The sequence below is a fragment of the Ambystoma mexicanum genome, chromosome 11 (assembly GCF_040938575.1).
Source record: "Ambystoma mexicanum isolate Mex_15411 chromosome 11, UKY_AmexF1_1, whole genome shotgun sequence".
NCBI classification, from domain to species: domain Eukaryota; kingdom Metazoa; phylum Chordata; class Amphibia; order Caudata; family Ambystomatidae; genus Ambystoma; species Ambystoma mexicanum.
This window is the reverse complement of record NC_090934.1, coordinates 1,175,630,447-1,175,647,518: the sequence shown is the minus strand read 5'-3', so window position 1 is coordinate 1,175,647,518 and position 17,072 is coordinate 1,175,630,447. Positions and strand designations below refer to the sequence as shown.

At 45.7% G+C, this 17,072-nt stretch overlaps 1 protein-coding gene across 4 annotated transcripts in view; it reads right to left on the bottom strand.

Moving 5' to 3' along the window:
- Positions 1–17,072, bottom strand: part of VPS13C (vacuolar protein sorting 13 homolog C) — a 5,236,720-nt gene that overhangs the window by 2,277,628 nt on the left and 2,942,020 nt on the right. For all 4 annotated transcript variants that reach the window (XM_069624493.1, XM_069624490.1, XM_069624491.1 and 1 more), the window contains one exon: positions 689–818. In XM_069624493.1, the coding sequence (XP_069480594.1) occupies positions 689–818 (130 nt within the window). The remainder of the gene's footprint in view (positions 1–688; positions 819–17,072) is intronic.

Genomic DNA, 17,072 nt, shown 5'->3' with positions numbered 1-17,072 from the left:
TACACAAACACATTAGCATCCCCAAAACACACGGGCGCACACACAAACAGGTGTACGCAGAAACACTCACACAAACATCTATTTATTCATGCACTTTTTAGAGCTTAGAAATATGTGCAAGGCAGCCTATGCAAACTATTACATTAAGAACAGATAAAGAAAAACGTTTTTTCATAGGTCTAGTCATAATGTAAACATGCATAAAAAGTAACATTCAGTTGTCTTGGTGCATATTTAAGCACACTCTTCAAGTAAGTGTTCTGGATGTTAGGACCTACAGGCACAGTGGTTCAGGATGTGGTGTTTGCCTCAGTGTGGAAAAAACATTTGTGAGGGGCGCAGGGAGCGGGCTGAACGCGGCACCTTCCCTGATACTTAATCATAATTGGTATAATGCAAGTGAAAAAAAACATTAGTGGATAATATGTTGAAAAGACACAAAAAATAACAAATCTTAGTTTACCCAATAAATGCAACAAGTGCTGCCAGTTGCCTTGACAACCAAATATCTAACTCCTCCTCAACTCTTCCTCTTCTCTCTTTTCCTTTAGTGCTTCTTAAATAGTTGGCACTAGTGCCACCATAAGGACCATAATAAAATATTTAGATAAAGCAGATGAAAGGCAAAACATTGATATATTTATAATGTAAACAAGATGAACGTAATGGTAGTCAAACAAACATTTACCTTTCAGCAACTCTTTTTTCGCTGTCTGGACCTCTTGTTTTTGTTGAACAACTGGCTGTGCAGAGGCCTCTCCAAGATTTTCCAGTAAAATATTCATAAGTACTGCAAGGTCATTTTGACTAAGAAAAATCTGCAATGAAATCAAACCGCTTTCATTTAAAAATCTATATCTATCTATATCTTTAAATAGACACACTGCAATTTTCTAAAAATAACTAACAACTCACTGTTTTTCTTACATATTTAAGAGATTTGGATACATTTAATGGCGTTGGATTCCCCCAAAACTCCCAAAAAACAAAACAACCCACCATGCTGCATAAGTCCTTCCTGCCACCCTTACAGGCAACATATTTAAATTGTAATGTACTATTTGGCCCTGACAATCACTGAACATGCTTTTGGCCTTTGGGGGCAAGCTCCTGTTCTTGTATATTGGTCCCTCATAATGCATGTATCTGTCCATTCCTTCGAACTCGTTTTTGAGCATATAGGTCTTATCCACCACCACTGCAAAGACCATTGACAAAAAATCTATTTCACATATTTAGTCGATTATTTTTTTGTCCAGCACTGCATGAGGAGTAATCCCTTCAACTTTGAAATTGCACTTAATGTTTGAATTCTTTATGATGGACTTTAGGTCAGTTCTAAAAAGTGTAAAATAACAAGTACATCTAGACCATCTGGCACAGAAAGGATCCCATCTTCTTCCCCTCATGTGCAACTCTCACTTCAATTAATATGCTGGTAGTTCCCCCATCATCATCTTGCCACCTACCTCCGAGAGGTACATGCATATTAGCCTTATTCTCGATTTTTGAATCTAGGTGTACCTGCTTGCACCTGCACTTTAGCCATATTTTAAATCCTGAATCTAGGCGCACCTGTTTGATGCTGCTCAGCCTTTAAACTGAACTCCTAATCTAGGAAATTGCCTGCTCTTGCACTCTTAGCACAGACCCTAACCTGCTCCCAACGTGTCTGCTTTACCAATGAGTGCTTAAATTACCAAACCCACTCTAGCCTACCACCATGTATCTTCCACTACTTTACACAGTTCTACTTAGAACCATCTTCCACCTGACTACCGCTTACAACATGAACCCAGCTCAACCAAATAATCAGCCACTTCCTGGTAACGTTCCCCCAGAACCAGCTAGCATATCTCTCAAACCATGCAGCCTCCAACAACGGAACTGCAGCCTCTGCACCAGACTCCCAAGAATCTATGACCCACTAGCCTATAGCCAACCTGCCACTATACACAACACACACACTCTAATTACCATCAACACCCCCTCACATAATCTCAACACAGGCCAACACCTACAACTCAATAGTCGAATAATTAGAGATGCCCCCTCTAAATGCCAACATAAAGCCCAAACTCCTCCTAACTTGCCTTCCAACTCTGCGGCTCCTAGCTCCTTGCACACCTCATCCATGGCCACCACTCACAGATCTCCAGATACCTACCAAAGTACTGCACCGCAAAACCACAACATTTACCTCAACGATCCGGCCCCATGGCTCGACCATTTCGCCAAAAAACCCTCACCCAACCAACCATGTCCTATCACTCTTAGAAACCTAAGATTAGGATCTAGACTTATGGGTAAGAAGGGACACCCCATGTATCTGAGCCCATACCTCAAAACACATACACTTAGCACGCCCCCACCAACGGCCACCTTACTCACGCCCCATCACCCTCAAACCATCACAGCCTCACCAAGCAACGTTGGTTTAATTAAAGCTGCCCTGATTAACGCAAGGTCCCTAGCGGCGCACGCTCTGGACATTGCTGATCTCATCAAAACTCAGGAACTCGACTTCATCGCCATCTCTGAGACCTGGCTGCACGTGGCTTCTGGCCCGGCACTTTCATTGGCCATCCCCACTGATTACTCCATCATCAGATGTGATCGCACCCCGAGAGGTGGTGGAATTGCTTTCATCGCGAGAAACTGTCTAGGACTTAGAACCATCCCAAGCACTAAGGTGGAAACCGCAGAGATACTCTCTGTCAAGCTCGGTCTCTCAGCTAACCAAACGGCTACCATCCACCTAATATACAGACCCCCTGGTCCACCCACATCCTTTGTGGACGATATCTCTACGCTAGTACTCAACAATGCTAAGTCCAACTCCCAAACCATCATTCTTGGCGACCTCAATCTAGGACACCAAGACCCTAATGATCCTGCGGCCCTCGAGCTAGCTAATACCTTAACAGATTTAGGTTTCACCCACCACATACAGGAACCCACCCATATTAAAGGGCAGTCACTCGACTGGCTCAGTGACACTAATTGCAATATTAGCGTAATCTCCAATGCCCCTTGCTTGTGGTCCGACCACCATGTCATTACTTTCAGCATCGAAGCAGCCCCACCACCCAGGCATCTGGTCGCCCCTGCCACCCTCACTAGAAATAAAAAGAATATTACGACAGCTAAACTACTCCCCCTTATCCTTCCCACACTAAATAACGCTCCTGACACTTGCTCAGACCCTACCATTCTAGCCGACTTGTATAATCAGTCACTGCTTGCAGCCATCAACTCCATTGCCCCGCTCAAACTGAGGAAACGTAAACAACACACAAACACTCCTCAGCTCAGACTGTTAAGCAAAGAGAAACGCACAGCAGAGGCACGCTGGAGAAGTCACCACTCTGACGCCCACAAAGACGGTCTTCCGATAGCCACTCTTAACTATAAAGAGGCTATACTCCAGGCAAAAAAAAGATTCTTACAATAACCGCATTATGTCAGCCCAGTCCAGTACTAAGGAACTCTTTAATATCCTTAAGGAACTCGAGACACCTGCAGCCCCCCCTGACTCATGCTCTAAAGACAACACTTGGTGCACTAATATTCAGTCAGCACTCCTGGGTAAAATCGCCACCCTCCAATCCAAAATTAGGGTCAAACAGAAATCCCTACAACTTGACCATCCACCGACCACACCTACACCTATTACTCACTCAACCTATCTCCATAAACCTTTCTCCTTCTCCCCACTCACTACTCTCGAAGTAGAAAACATCATGAAAAACCTAAAACCATCCAATTGCCAAGGTGACCCCTGCCCAGCACCTACTATCAAGGAAGCGTCTCATGAGCTAGCCCCGTTCATTACAGCTTTCATAAATGCTTCTGTCAAGACGGGTATTGTCCCCGACAACCTAAAGGATGCATAGGTTATCCCGCTCCTCAAAAAAGCCTCCCTCGACCCCAATATCCCAACTAACTTCAGACCCATCACTACAGTCCCATTCCTGCTCAAGATCCTGGACCGCGCAGCCTACCTGCAGATTCAGGATTACCTTGAATTAAATAATCTCCTGGGCTTAAGACAATCAGGGTTCCGCCCTAAACATGGTACGGAGTCAGCCTTGATCGACCTGAAAACTCAGATGGAGTCACTAAAGGACAATGGGAAGCTAGCTCTTCTCCTCCTCCTCGATCTTTCTGCGGCGTTTGATCTGGCCAACCACCAAATACTCTGCCAGCATCTTAAATCTTAAGCCCACTTTTCCGACTCTGCCAATGCCTGGATCCATTCATTCCTGAGCAATAGATCCATGAGGGTCTTCTCACCTCTGGCATCAGCGGCTCCTTCCCCTATTCACTGTGGCGTTCCTCAAGGCTCATGTGTATCCCCTACGTTGTATAACGTATTCACTAAGCCCCTCTTCGATGTGCTTGACCATCTGGGTGTCTCCTACACTAACTACGCGGACGACTCCCAGATACTCATCCCTATCACAGGAGACTACACAGCTGACACCAAAGCCCTTAACGATGTTTACTCGGTCATCCAGGCTTGGATGGCACAGCACGAACTTTGACTTAACGATAAGACTGAGCTCTTACTTTTAGGATCAAATCTTCGGCTCAACAAATTAGACCAAACTTACAAGTCCTTCATCATTGACGGCAATTACATTAAAGTCTCCAAAGATACTAAGACGCTGGGGGTCGATCTTGATTCCTCACTCTCCCTGAACAGACAAATAGATGCAGTTAGGTCAGCATCGGCCTATACTTGCAAACTTATCACTGCCTGTAGACCCTTCCTAAATTCCACCAACTGTGTCACACTCGCCAGAACTCTTGTCATGGCCAAAATCGACTACTGTAGTGCTCTCTACCTAGGGACCAGTCAGTCTAACCTTAATACATTGCAAACTGTACAAAATAATGCTTTAAGGGCAGCCTTAAACATCCCGAGACGCTCTCATATTTCCTCTGTCAGATCGGACTTACGTTGGCTCTCAGTAAAACATAGAATTGTCCTGAAAACCCTAGCTCTGACTCACAAATGTCAGAGAAACAACGCTCCACCTTACTTGTCCGCTCGCTTCACACGCCACACCTCCACTTGACCTACTAGAGCAGCCCAAACTCGCAGCCTCATCGTGCCTAGATGCAAACTCCAAAAAGCCGGTGGGGTGAGTTTCCCTGTCCTTGCCTCCAAACTCTGGAACACCCTGCCCACACCTATCAGAATTGAACCATCATTCCACTCCTTGAAGAACAATGCTAAAACTTGGCTGCTCTCCCAAGACTCATGAGACATTGACACAGTCCAGACTCCTTTGGTGTTCAGGACTGTATACACTTTCTCTTTGCTCTGCTCCTGTATTATACGCTGTCAATGGTACCCTCCGGTACATGTATATATCCTGTATATTTTCGTAACTCACTGTAACTACTGTTTTCTTTGTAACATGTTTAAGAGTATGCGCCTGGTTGCCCCTGGGCCTGGTTTTTTGCGCTTTATAAATAAAATAAAATCAAATCAAATCAAAATCCGAGTCACTCAAGTAAAGTTGAAGATAACTTCATAGTGTGTCAGCAGGGATCCATGAGAAGTATTTTTTTTAACACAGCTGGCAAAACGCTGGTTATGCCAATCCAATCTGACTTTTATGTGGGAGAGGGTTGCTCTTTGCTGTAACCCGCTATGTATACCCCTTAACGATTTAAACGTGACTGCTTTAAAAAGTCCCCGAACAGTGTTCTGAGATATTTAAACATTTGTTATGTAGAATCGATAGTGGATTAATTGATCACCTAGTTGCAGTTATTGATTTTGAAGTCAGAATATTTTATTGTTTCAAAATTCCTCTGAATTTATTCTGCGATCTTCTGATTACATTTTTATGAATTTATTTTGTGATTTAACAGATAGATTTGTATTATTTCTAAGAATGGAAATGGTGCATGCAAACCTGGGGTAATGTAGTCAAACAAACACAAACCATTGTATATATGTGAAGGTCTAAGTTCAATGGTGATTGTATAAAAACATGCAAAATTAATTGTCTAACTATTCTTAACGAAGCCTGCAGGGGCAAGCGTATTGTATTAAATGGTTATTAGTAGCTGACCACTAGGTGATGTGAAAGGCAGCTACCTGATGGATTTTTGCCTGTTGCTCTATTTTTATGGACAGCAGATCATGTGAATAACAACATGTTGATGCCGTCAATGGAATTACTTGAGTTTGCTATCTCAGTCTTTCTTTGTTGTTGGAGCAGAAACGGCCAACATTGGATAGAGTTGTACCATCGATTTGTGTTGTTGACACCTACTTCACTTTTCTCACTTTTAGCATATGTGCATTTTCGATGAGAAATTTCAGCAAGATCACCCCATCTTCCAATCTGGCTAGTGCGATCCTATGATATCAAAATTCAGAAATTCAAACTTCAACAAAATACCCGTTCATATAAAAAGGAAAAACAAAAAGCAAAAAGGAAATACTACGACAACCGAATCCTCAAAGCACCAAACACCCAAAAAGAACGGTTTAAAATCATAAACGAAATAAAAAACCCTCCCGGCTGCAACAACACCCCAATACCAACATAGAAATTATGCAGTGACCTCATAGACAACTTCAAAAATAAAATCATGACCATCCAACATACCATTCAAAACAGACCATACAACCACTACACTGAAGACTCTGGCCAATGCAAGGAACACCAGAACAAACTCCGAAACTTCCCGCACATATCAGTGGAGACTCATCAAACTCGTAAATCAAAGCAACAAATCTGGCTCCCCCGCGGATCCCTGCCCTCCTGAAATCTACATATCAATCCTCGCACAAGGAACACCAATGGAATACTATAGGAATGTCGTCAACCAATCAATCGCGACAGGAAGAGCGCCTCAAGCCTTCAAATCAGCATACATCAAACCACTCCTCAAGGATACAACAGGAAACGTAGAGGACCTCTCCAACTACAGACCCATCTCAAACATCCCCTACCCAGCTAAACTCCTGGAAACACACATATAGAACAACCCAAGATTTCATAGAAGAACATCACCTATTAAACCAGGCACAAGTAGGCTTCAGACCGATGAGAGGAACAGAAACAGCACTTATTTCAATCTGGGATGATCTAAAGGCTAAATCAGACTCAAACAACAGCACTGCTCTGATACTTTTAGACCTCTCTGCAGCATTCGACACAGTTAACCACAACATCCTCATCATGAGACTGGAAGAATTCGTAATCACTGACAACGCCTTACTTTGGGTCAGATTCTTCCTAACAAACAGAACAGAAACAATATGGATGAAAACCTACAAATCAAGCCCACGAGAATCATCATGCAGAGTCCCACAAACATCATCCTTCTCGCCACTACTATTCAACATCTACCCATCACAACTAATTAAAACCATCGAAAGACATGGCCTCACCTGTTACAATTATGCTGACGACGCACAAATAATCTACAAAATACAAGACTCACAAGAAGACAATGCAACACTAGAGAACTGCCTTCGTGAAATATACAACTGGATGAACTTAAACTACCTTAAACTCAACCCAGGCAAAACAGAAATAATGATCATCATAAAAAACAGAGAAGACAACATCTACATCCCGTGGCCAACCGAACTTGGCGAAACCCCAGCCCCATCATCAACTATAAAAAAACCTGGGAGTCCTGATGGACAACAAACTCACGCTAGAGCCACAAGTAAACACTCTAATCAAGAAATCTTTCTTTCTCCTTCGATCAGTTAAAAGGATCCTACCATTCCTCTCATTCACCAACAAAACTACTGCCATCATCGCCCTCATCATGCCCAGACTAGAATACGCCAACAGCCTATATCTAGGCTTGCTTGAACGACTCCTAAATAAACTCCAACGCATACAAAATGTGGAAGCCAGACTGCTCCTTAAACTACCTAGAAGAGAACACATCCCAACAGCCCTGAAAAACGCTACACTGGCCACCCATCACACAGCGGATCAAGTTCAAATCAATGTGCATAATCCACAGAGCAATCCACGACCAAGGTGCAGAGTTCCTCAGAAGAAAACTAAACAGACATCACACTGCAAGGCCACTCAGATCCAGCAGCAACATCCGCTTGGAACCCAAATCATACAACAAGAGGAAACTCGGAGGATCCTCTTTTTCTCACCTCGCCCCAAAAACCTGGAACAAACTACAAAAGAACATGCGGAACACAAGAGATCACCTACAAGTCAGAAACTCCTCAAATCATGGCTCTTCACCCCATAACCAGAAAGAATGCTGATAAGGACATACAGAGGAACTAGGCCGAGTGAAGAGCCTACCCTGACTCCCTAAACCATCAACCCTTATAAAATAAGGACATACAGATCTGTAACATATCCATTTATCAATTTTAAAAAAAAACACATCAATCATACCATGAAACACCCCAGATCAATCAGGAGAGCAGGGTATGACCCAGCAATAGCACCTGGCATCCCTCGAAGGCACAGGCAGCAATGGACCATTGACGGTAATAGATGGGAAGGAGCGGGGATTGATAATATAACTCCACTACCTAAGCCGGGATTATGCTCGCCCCTTGGGTGTACTAAGGTCAAACTTCGATAGAGGCCAGCCTCAACCCTAAAACTAGACAATAAGGAAAGGGAAGAGAAGATTATACCACCCAAGGGACCACTGACAGTAAATCGATAGCAAGAAGCTGGATGGGGATAATATAACACCACTATCGAACTAGGGGACAATGCTCACCGAACCTGGGGTACTTAGCCAATTTAATCTGCTGGAACCAGCCACGGTATCACCACAGAAACTAGACAATCAGTAAACCAAGAGAAAGAATATATCAACCCAGTATGACAATCTGATGCATAAACTAAACTACAGGGATTATGAGGCATACAACCCACTAACAAAAACCTTAAATTTCTGCATACTTAATTCACACAAAAACCCACACAACCACCTCTCTCACAGCAAACCGCACGGACTTTACCACACCGAAACAACAAATAATCAACACATAGATCGCAAAAACAGCACGCAAGGACCTGCTTCGATCCTATATGCACACCCAAGATCAGCGCACAGTGAAAACCGAACTGAAGCTGCCAACAGTACACCACCTGCCACTTTCCTACGCCCTCTTCACCCACAAACCCACCCCCCCACAGTTTTCCTTTACAGATCCACCTGAGTGCCTGGAGACCAACTCTGTTGGTGACGGTGTGCTATATAAATACCTTTAACATTAACAAATCTGAATTACTAGGTTGACTGCAGAAACAGATTCCATGGCCTAAACATTAATGTGAGACTAGCACAAGCCCTATATCGCCTATGCAGAACCTTCTATTGAAATGGCTGAGTATCTGTGAAACAATTAATTTGCCACTGTTATCAAGCAGGCTGTTAAATATGTAAGGATGCCCTGCCATACAATTTTCCCTTAACCCTAATAAATTTGTCTCTGGGACAAGGTGTACTGGTGAAAGCATAAATATTTTAAACACCACTATAATACCAGGTGGTGTCAATGGCAATCTGGAGTAGTGGGTAACATTTTGTGGTCAATTGTTAATAACTAGTTTCAAATTAAGCTTCTCGCCCAGTCTCTGTGTGGTGCTGTCTGCAGATCACATGGGTGTTAGCAACTCTTATAAGATAAGACCCTGCATCACAATTCATTCCTCTCCTTGCACAAGCCTAGGTTTCCAGAAAAATTGGCCACCTTTCCAACAATGTACCGGCAAGATATCTGGAAAACAAGGCAACCTAATACAGCAAACCCACCCTGGCTGTTGCATGTACATGGGTTTCATGAAGAATTTAAGAAGGGAAGCATATTTCAAAGCACTGTAATACTCAGAATGATGTAGCAATTGCTGAGCTTCCCTTTCTATAAAGAAACTGCTGGAGTTTGTCAGCACTAACCTAGCTGCGAATATCCATGCCAGAGAATGGAATTAAGGAGAAAGACGATGAAACAGAAGGGGATCACAAGGAGGAAAGTTCTCTTGACCTTTTCGACAAGGAACTGTTACTTTCACAAAATCTCGAGAATAGAAAGCGTAAAACCAGGAAACCAGGCTGAGGAATCTTGTATTGTGTGTTTGAGGTACCCGGCGCCCTCCTGCATCGATAACCAAGGCAGGGAGAATCGCCATCTGCTGTGGTACTGTCCTTGGCTCCCACAACAAAGCTTTGGTGAAATCAACACAGCCGGTGAGTTGGGGAGGCCGATACAAGAAAGGTCTATGTTGAAGGCAAGATCGCTGGAAAGAACATTGTATGAAACACATGTGATAACCAACGTGAGTAAAGTTAAACTGCATATCAGTGATTGAACTTTGAAACCTTTGACAGAGTGGTCCAGCACCGCGTGCGTGCTCAATCAAAGGTCTCTGTAAGGTATCGAGCTGCGAGTTGACAAAAGTGAAAGAGTGGCAAAGGATTGTGACTCGAAGTGGTCCTGCAACAGGGCAAGCAAAATCCTGTGCACAACCGAAAGTCTTCGATGTAAAGAATGGCAAAATAGAGAAAGTTGGTACGAGCCCAGCAGAGGGAGAGCAATTGAAAGCTTTGTTTTAAAGCAATTTTGTGTTACAATAGATAAATTGGTCCAAGCCTGGCAGAGGGAGACTGATTGAAGATTTTGTGTTAGAATGGATCTGAACCCCGCGGAGGGGGATCGGAGGTGAACAGTAAATCACCTAAGAATATTGTTCTTAGGAGAATCCTGAAAAGGAGAGGAACTTTATTATTTGTTTGTTGCATCAGGCCCTCTGAAAGAAGAGACTTGGAATGGCAAAGAGACTTTGGCACAGAAGGCCATATTGAAGTTTTGAACTGCACCCTCATGCTAGAGAAGCCAGAAATTGTGCTAAGCTCAAGTGTGCCACCTTGCTGAAAACGCGGGGAAGTGATGCCAACTGCTTCAATATCCTGACATATCATTTCTTGAACACTTTTCTTTTGCATAACATTGTTTCCCACACTATTTGTATTTAGAGGTAAGGATTGGCAATAGGTTTATTAGTAAAGGCCCTGTTATTATGTCAAGACACCACTAGGACTGTTGTTATTATTTATTTAAATTTTGTAATTTTTTTATTATTATACAACAATCAGCACACAAAAACAATCCAACAGTGTATGTCATATTTGTCAGGCGTTTGATATAATACCGCAAATTAACCACTGCTCTCCCCCAACCCTTCCCCCAACTCGAGCTTACTCTCCCACTCCTTCCACTGTGGTGTCTTCCAGAGGTTCACCCTCCTCTGTATCTCTAGAGGAGCTCTGTTCATTTGGCCAATCCTGGGTAGACCCATACAGTGAAGCTATTAAGTGTCTCCAAGCCATCAGAGTTTCCGTTTCCCCCCCCCCCCATTGGTCGCCTCATACCATACCACTGTTTCCGAATCTGCCCATTTCAGGAGGTCACGCCACCACACCTCTATTCTGGGTCTATGGCTCGCCTTCCAACCCATGGCAATTCTACGCCTGGCCAGTATGTAGGCCAGGTCCTTGAGTTTGCTTACATGCCTCAGGTTGCGAGGTCTCGTGAAGCCCCCTACCATACATGCCCACACTGATTCTACGTCTAGCTCAATTCCTTTCTCGGCTAATCGTTGGGTGATTTCGCCCCAAAATTTCCCAATCTCCGGGCATGCCCAGAACACGTGCACCATCCCAGCATTCACCTCCACATATTTAGGGCAGGCTTGTGTTCCTGTATTTTTAAATCTAGCGACCCTCTGAGGGGTCATGTATGCCCTGTGGGTTACGTATAGTTGGATCTGCTGCAACCTCGCGTTCCTGGACACTTTTTTGTGGTATCTTTGGGCCCTCTCCCACAGCCCATCATGCATGGGTACCCCTACTTCTTTCTCCCAATCCCGCCTCAGTTGCGTTACCTCCTTCCCCACCCTGGACATCAAGAGTTCATAGATTCGGGAGACCTCATGTCCACCCTCCAAGATGTCAAATTGTTTCAACAGTTTCATCTGGCTGGTCTTCCAGCACCAAATCAGTCCATGATTCTCTGACCTGTCGAACCACCCTGATATAGGTAATGTATTGCCCAGGGTGTAGTCCGGTTCCATCTATCAGCTCATCAAATTCTATAACCTTCCCCTCCTGCCATAGGTCTCCCACTGTTGCGATGCCCACTGGTTCCCAGTGCTTGCGAATCGTCTTTCGCAGTTGTTCATCTACTCCCACCAGTGCCACTAGCAGCACCTGCGGGGAACACAGTCTGGTTCTCCATGGCCCGACAGGCCTTACGCCATACCCTCCATCCCAGTTCCAACAGCCTCAATCGCCCTCTCAGTACTGATTTGGGCACCCATATCATTTCTTTCAGGAAAAACGGAGCACATTCAGTCCTTAGCAATTTGGACTCAGCTGTGGGGTCCGCCATCAACCATTACCCGCATACTGTCATTGGCTAGCCAGATAGTAGATCTCAAAGATGGGTAGTTTAATACCCCCTCTATCGTACGTGTTCAGCAATTTCCATAAAGCTATCCTGTTTCTGGTGTTGTGCCATATGAAGCCTCTGCATAAGCTCTGTAATTTACCAAAGAATCGCTTGGGTATCATATAGGGGATGTTAATAAAAAAGTGTAATAGCCTGGGCAGTGCTACCATTTTCAACAGCGCCACCCTCCCTACCAGGGCCAGGGGGAGCTTTGCCCAGAATCTTATTCTCTTGTCCAAGTTTGCTACTGCCCTCTCTGTGTTGTGTATGTGTTCGTCTTCCACCTTGTGATATATATCTACACCCAAGTATCTAAAGGTACTGGTCTCCCAAGGTATCTGCAATACTGGTAGGTCCTCACGCGAAGTCCCTATGTATCTACCCAGGGGGAACAGACTGAATTTCAAGGGATTGACTGCGATCCCAGAGAGCGACGCAAATTGCTCCACCAAATCGCTCCATTACTTCGAGGATATATAGAAGATTTTCCTGTGGATATCTCAGGTATAACAGTATATCATCGGCATACAGCGATATGAGATGTGGTCCCCCCTTGGTGTAGATTCCCACAGTTTCGTATTGTTGTCTCAGATATATCGCTAAGGGTTCCAATGCAAGGATGTACAGCATCGGAGACCAGGGACAGCCCTGTCTGGTGCCCCTGCTGAGGTGCCATCTATCCGAGATAATCGCCCCCGTCTTGACTCTGGCTAGTGGGGAGCTGTACAACAATTTTGCCCATCGTAAGTACCCAGGCCCTATTCTGTATTCTTTCAAGGTGGCCAGCAGCCAAGGCCATCTGACTGAGTCAAAGGCCTTCACCGCGTCTAGCGAGGCAATAGCCACTTCTTGCGTGTCACATTCTGCTTGTTCTATAACATGGTGGAGCCTCCTTAAGTTGTTGGATATGCTTCTTTGTGGGACGTATCCGGTTTGATCTGGGTGTATGAGCTTGCTAACTTGTCTCGATCTGGTTGCCAATACAGCCGTAAGAATCTTACTATCCTGATTTAACATGGAAAGCGGTCTGTATGACCCGCAATCCGTGCTTGGCTTGTTGGGCTTGAGAAATGGGATAATGATAGCCTCTCTGAGGGATTCCGGTAACCTCCCAGCTTCCAACGCCTCGTTCAGCACATCTAGCATTGGGGGAAGTACTTCCGTGCTATACATTTAAAAAAATTCGCTAGGCAGTCCATCAGTTCCCGGGGGCTTACTGGAGGGTAATTGCTTTACCACTGCTTCCAGCTCTTCTAGCGTAATCGGGAAATCATAGTTCTCTCTTTCTTCCGCACTCAGCTTTGGTAGGCCTATATCCTCCAATATGTCTGTAATCTCGCTCCATTCCCCCTTTTCTACGTCTTGGTACAGTAGTTGGTAAAATTTGAGAAACCCATCATTCACTCCTTCTTGGGTGTCTAGCATTCGACCATTCTCTCCTTTTATTGCTCCGATAGCTGATCTGGCCGTTTCCTTTTTGTACAGCCATGCCAGCAGCCTCCCCGGCTTATCGCCACCCGCGTGTTGTCTTTCTGTATATTTCTTATAGTTTAGGTTACATAGTTTCTCCCAGTGTCACCCACATTCTTGCTGTCTCCCTTGTTCATGACTATTTCAAGTTTCTTCTCTGCTTTTTTGTAGTTCCCGAATTATATCACCTTTGAGCCCTTTGGATTTCGATATGGCTGATCCCCTCACCACAACCTTAAAAGCCTCCCACAGGGTGCCCGCCGATTGTACACTACAGGTGTTTCTCACAAAGTATTCAACAATATCCTCCCTTAAGTCCTCTCTGAACACCGTATCATTCAATGCCTCAGCTCTGAGCCGCCATGTGGGGAGCCTCGGTCTAGGGGGAAAGTATTGCCATGTTAAAATCAGTGGCGAATGGTCCGAAAGGACCCTCGCTTTGTATTCTGCCTGCGCTATTTCCCCGGTAACCTCTGAAGAGACGAACATGTAATCGAGCCGCGTGTATAGGTTTTGTGGGGCCGCATAGTGCGAGTAATGTCTATCTTGTGGGTGGCCTAACCTCCATATGTCCTCTAGTTGTAATCTCCTGTTTGTCCCTTGTGAGGTGGGTTTCCTGTAGTAGGGCAATGTCCATTTTCTGCCTCTTCAGGTACATCATTATCTTGTTCCTTTTTACATAACTGTTAAGCCCCCTGACATTCCAGGTTACTATCTTGAGGTCCCCCATTCTCAGCTGTACCCTGTTCCACCTCTAACATCTTTCGTCCTCTGTATCACGTGCAGTGGCGCGTGGGTGTATGCTCGTTCCCCAACAAACTCCACAACAAACTCCACAACTCCCCTCCCACCCCCCTCCCATCCCTGCCCCAACTGTTGCCCAGCTCCATCCCTGGATCTCAGGTGACTCCGCATTTGGCCCTACCCTGGGTAACCCGGTACTAGGAGCCCAGCAGGGGGTTAACGTACTACTGGTAGTCCAACTAAACTATCTACTGGGGTATGAGTTCGGGTCCTGTGTAGCTCCCGATCTACTGCCTCATCAAGTTCTGCCTGCCTTAATCTAGCTTCACAGGTCTATAATCAAGTCCCAATACCCCATTTTATACCACACCTCGGTCTCTGGAGCCAGTGCCTCATTTCTCAGTTTCGCATTCCTTCTGGTCATCTGTCCCCATTGGACAGTTCTGTGCATCCAGCCACTCCATCGCATCCTCAGGGGTCTCAAAGAATATTGATCAGTTTCTATGGAACACTTTCAACTTCGCCTGACACATCAGCATGTATTTGTGGCCTGCTTCACAAAGCCTCTTCTTCACTGATCTGAAATTCAATCGCCGTCTTTGCACCTGGAGTGTGTATTCTGGATACACAGTGATGGACGCGGATGACCTTTGTATTGTGCCACCTTTGCGGAAGTATTCTAGAATCCTCTCCCTGTCGCGATAATTCAATATCTTGGCTATGATTGGTCTTTGGGGGGCTGCGGGGGGAAGACCTTCTCGCCAGGGCTCTGTGCACCCTCTCCACCTCAAATCCTTGAGTGAGTGCTCCCCCTTCTATTTCTTGCAGCAGCATAGTCTCAATGTATTCGGTGGGGTTTGATCCTTCCTCTCTCTCCGGGAGGCCCACAAAACGTATATTGTTCCTTCGTGCACGTCCTTCGGCTTCCTGTGCCCTATTTTCCAAGTTGCTCACTTGTTGCCGCAGTGCATGGCTCTCCGAGTGATGCGCAGGCGGCCGTGTTTGATTTTTACTTCCTTTTCCAGCACGCCTGTACGATCCGCTACAGACCTTACATCTTGTCTCAGTAGGTTAACGTCCACCTGTACCGCATCAATTTTGACCTCTAGCGACTCTGAGTGTGGTCATGGCCACCTCCAGTTTCGTTTCCCATGCCACTTTCAGGTCTGCGATAGCCTCCAGGATCTGTTGATCTCCACGTGCTGGTGATGCGTCCACCTGAGCACTTCTTTCTTTGTTCCTGGCTCCCTCTGTTATTTGTGGAGTTTTTGTAAAGTCCTCCATTGTGGGCTGCTTCCCCTTCGTCTTGGGCAGCTTGGATGCCATCACAGTATGTCCTAACGTTGCAGGTCAAAGTGGTTTGGGCCGAGGTAACCAATATTTGCGCTCACTCTCCTGCCTGGAGCTAGGGTCCGTCCGGTGGCTACTCGCAGCATAGGCGGGGGGCGGGATGCTTCTCTCAGGATGTAGAATGCCTCGGTGTCCCTCATAACCTTTGGATTCCATTTCCTGCTCTGGCCCGATTTTGGTTGCTTCTCCGTGCACGCACTTTCAAGGTCCAACTTGTCTGTGCCGCTTGTCACTCTGGGGTGATTGTCCTTTCCTGCCGGTGTCGGTTGTTGTCCACGTGTGTTGTGGGGCGCTGTGTTATGCTATGTCCACGTCTGGCGCCGGTCTTGCGTGCTATTCCATAGTGTCTCTTATGCCCCAGCCGTGTCTCCCCTTCTGTATGAGGCACTGGCTGTGCCTTGTCTGGAAGATCTTATATTCCAGAGCCCTTCTGAGCAGTGGCCCTACTTGGTGCTGTGTTCTCAAGCCACTGTCCGGTTTAGTCTGCCTTACTTGAGGATTATACGGTGGGGCCGCCTCCACCGGTCTCATGCGCATCTGTCCTGCCTTTTGCGCCCCTACGCGTATCCAAATGGGGCTGGGGTTTTATATTGCGGTGTCTCCCCCTTCTAGATGTTTAGCTATGTGTAGTATTGGGCTTGCTTAGCCTGCCGGCGGGTCCCATTCCTCCGATTTATTCATATACATCATATTCATTGGCCTTGTGTCTCCATCAGCATTCGCAGCCAGTTCTTGAGCACTGTAATGTGGAGGCACCAGCTGCATCGAATGCAGCTGGCATCCGCCTCGCTCTCGTTCAGCAGCGTACAGCGTGCTGCTCTGTGGGGGCAGTGCAGACCCACTCCACTGTGGGGGCTTTCACGCGCAGGCATACTCACATGCACCGGCTCCGGTGCCATCAGCTGGTTTGAGAGTACTTATCTGCGTCAGACCCCGAGGTCACAACGTTGTGCGGGAGCTCCGGTCTGTGTACATTCAGGTCTGATGCGCATCAATTGTCAGCATTCCCTTTCCTCGATACACG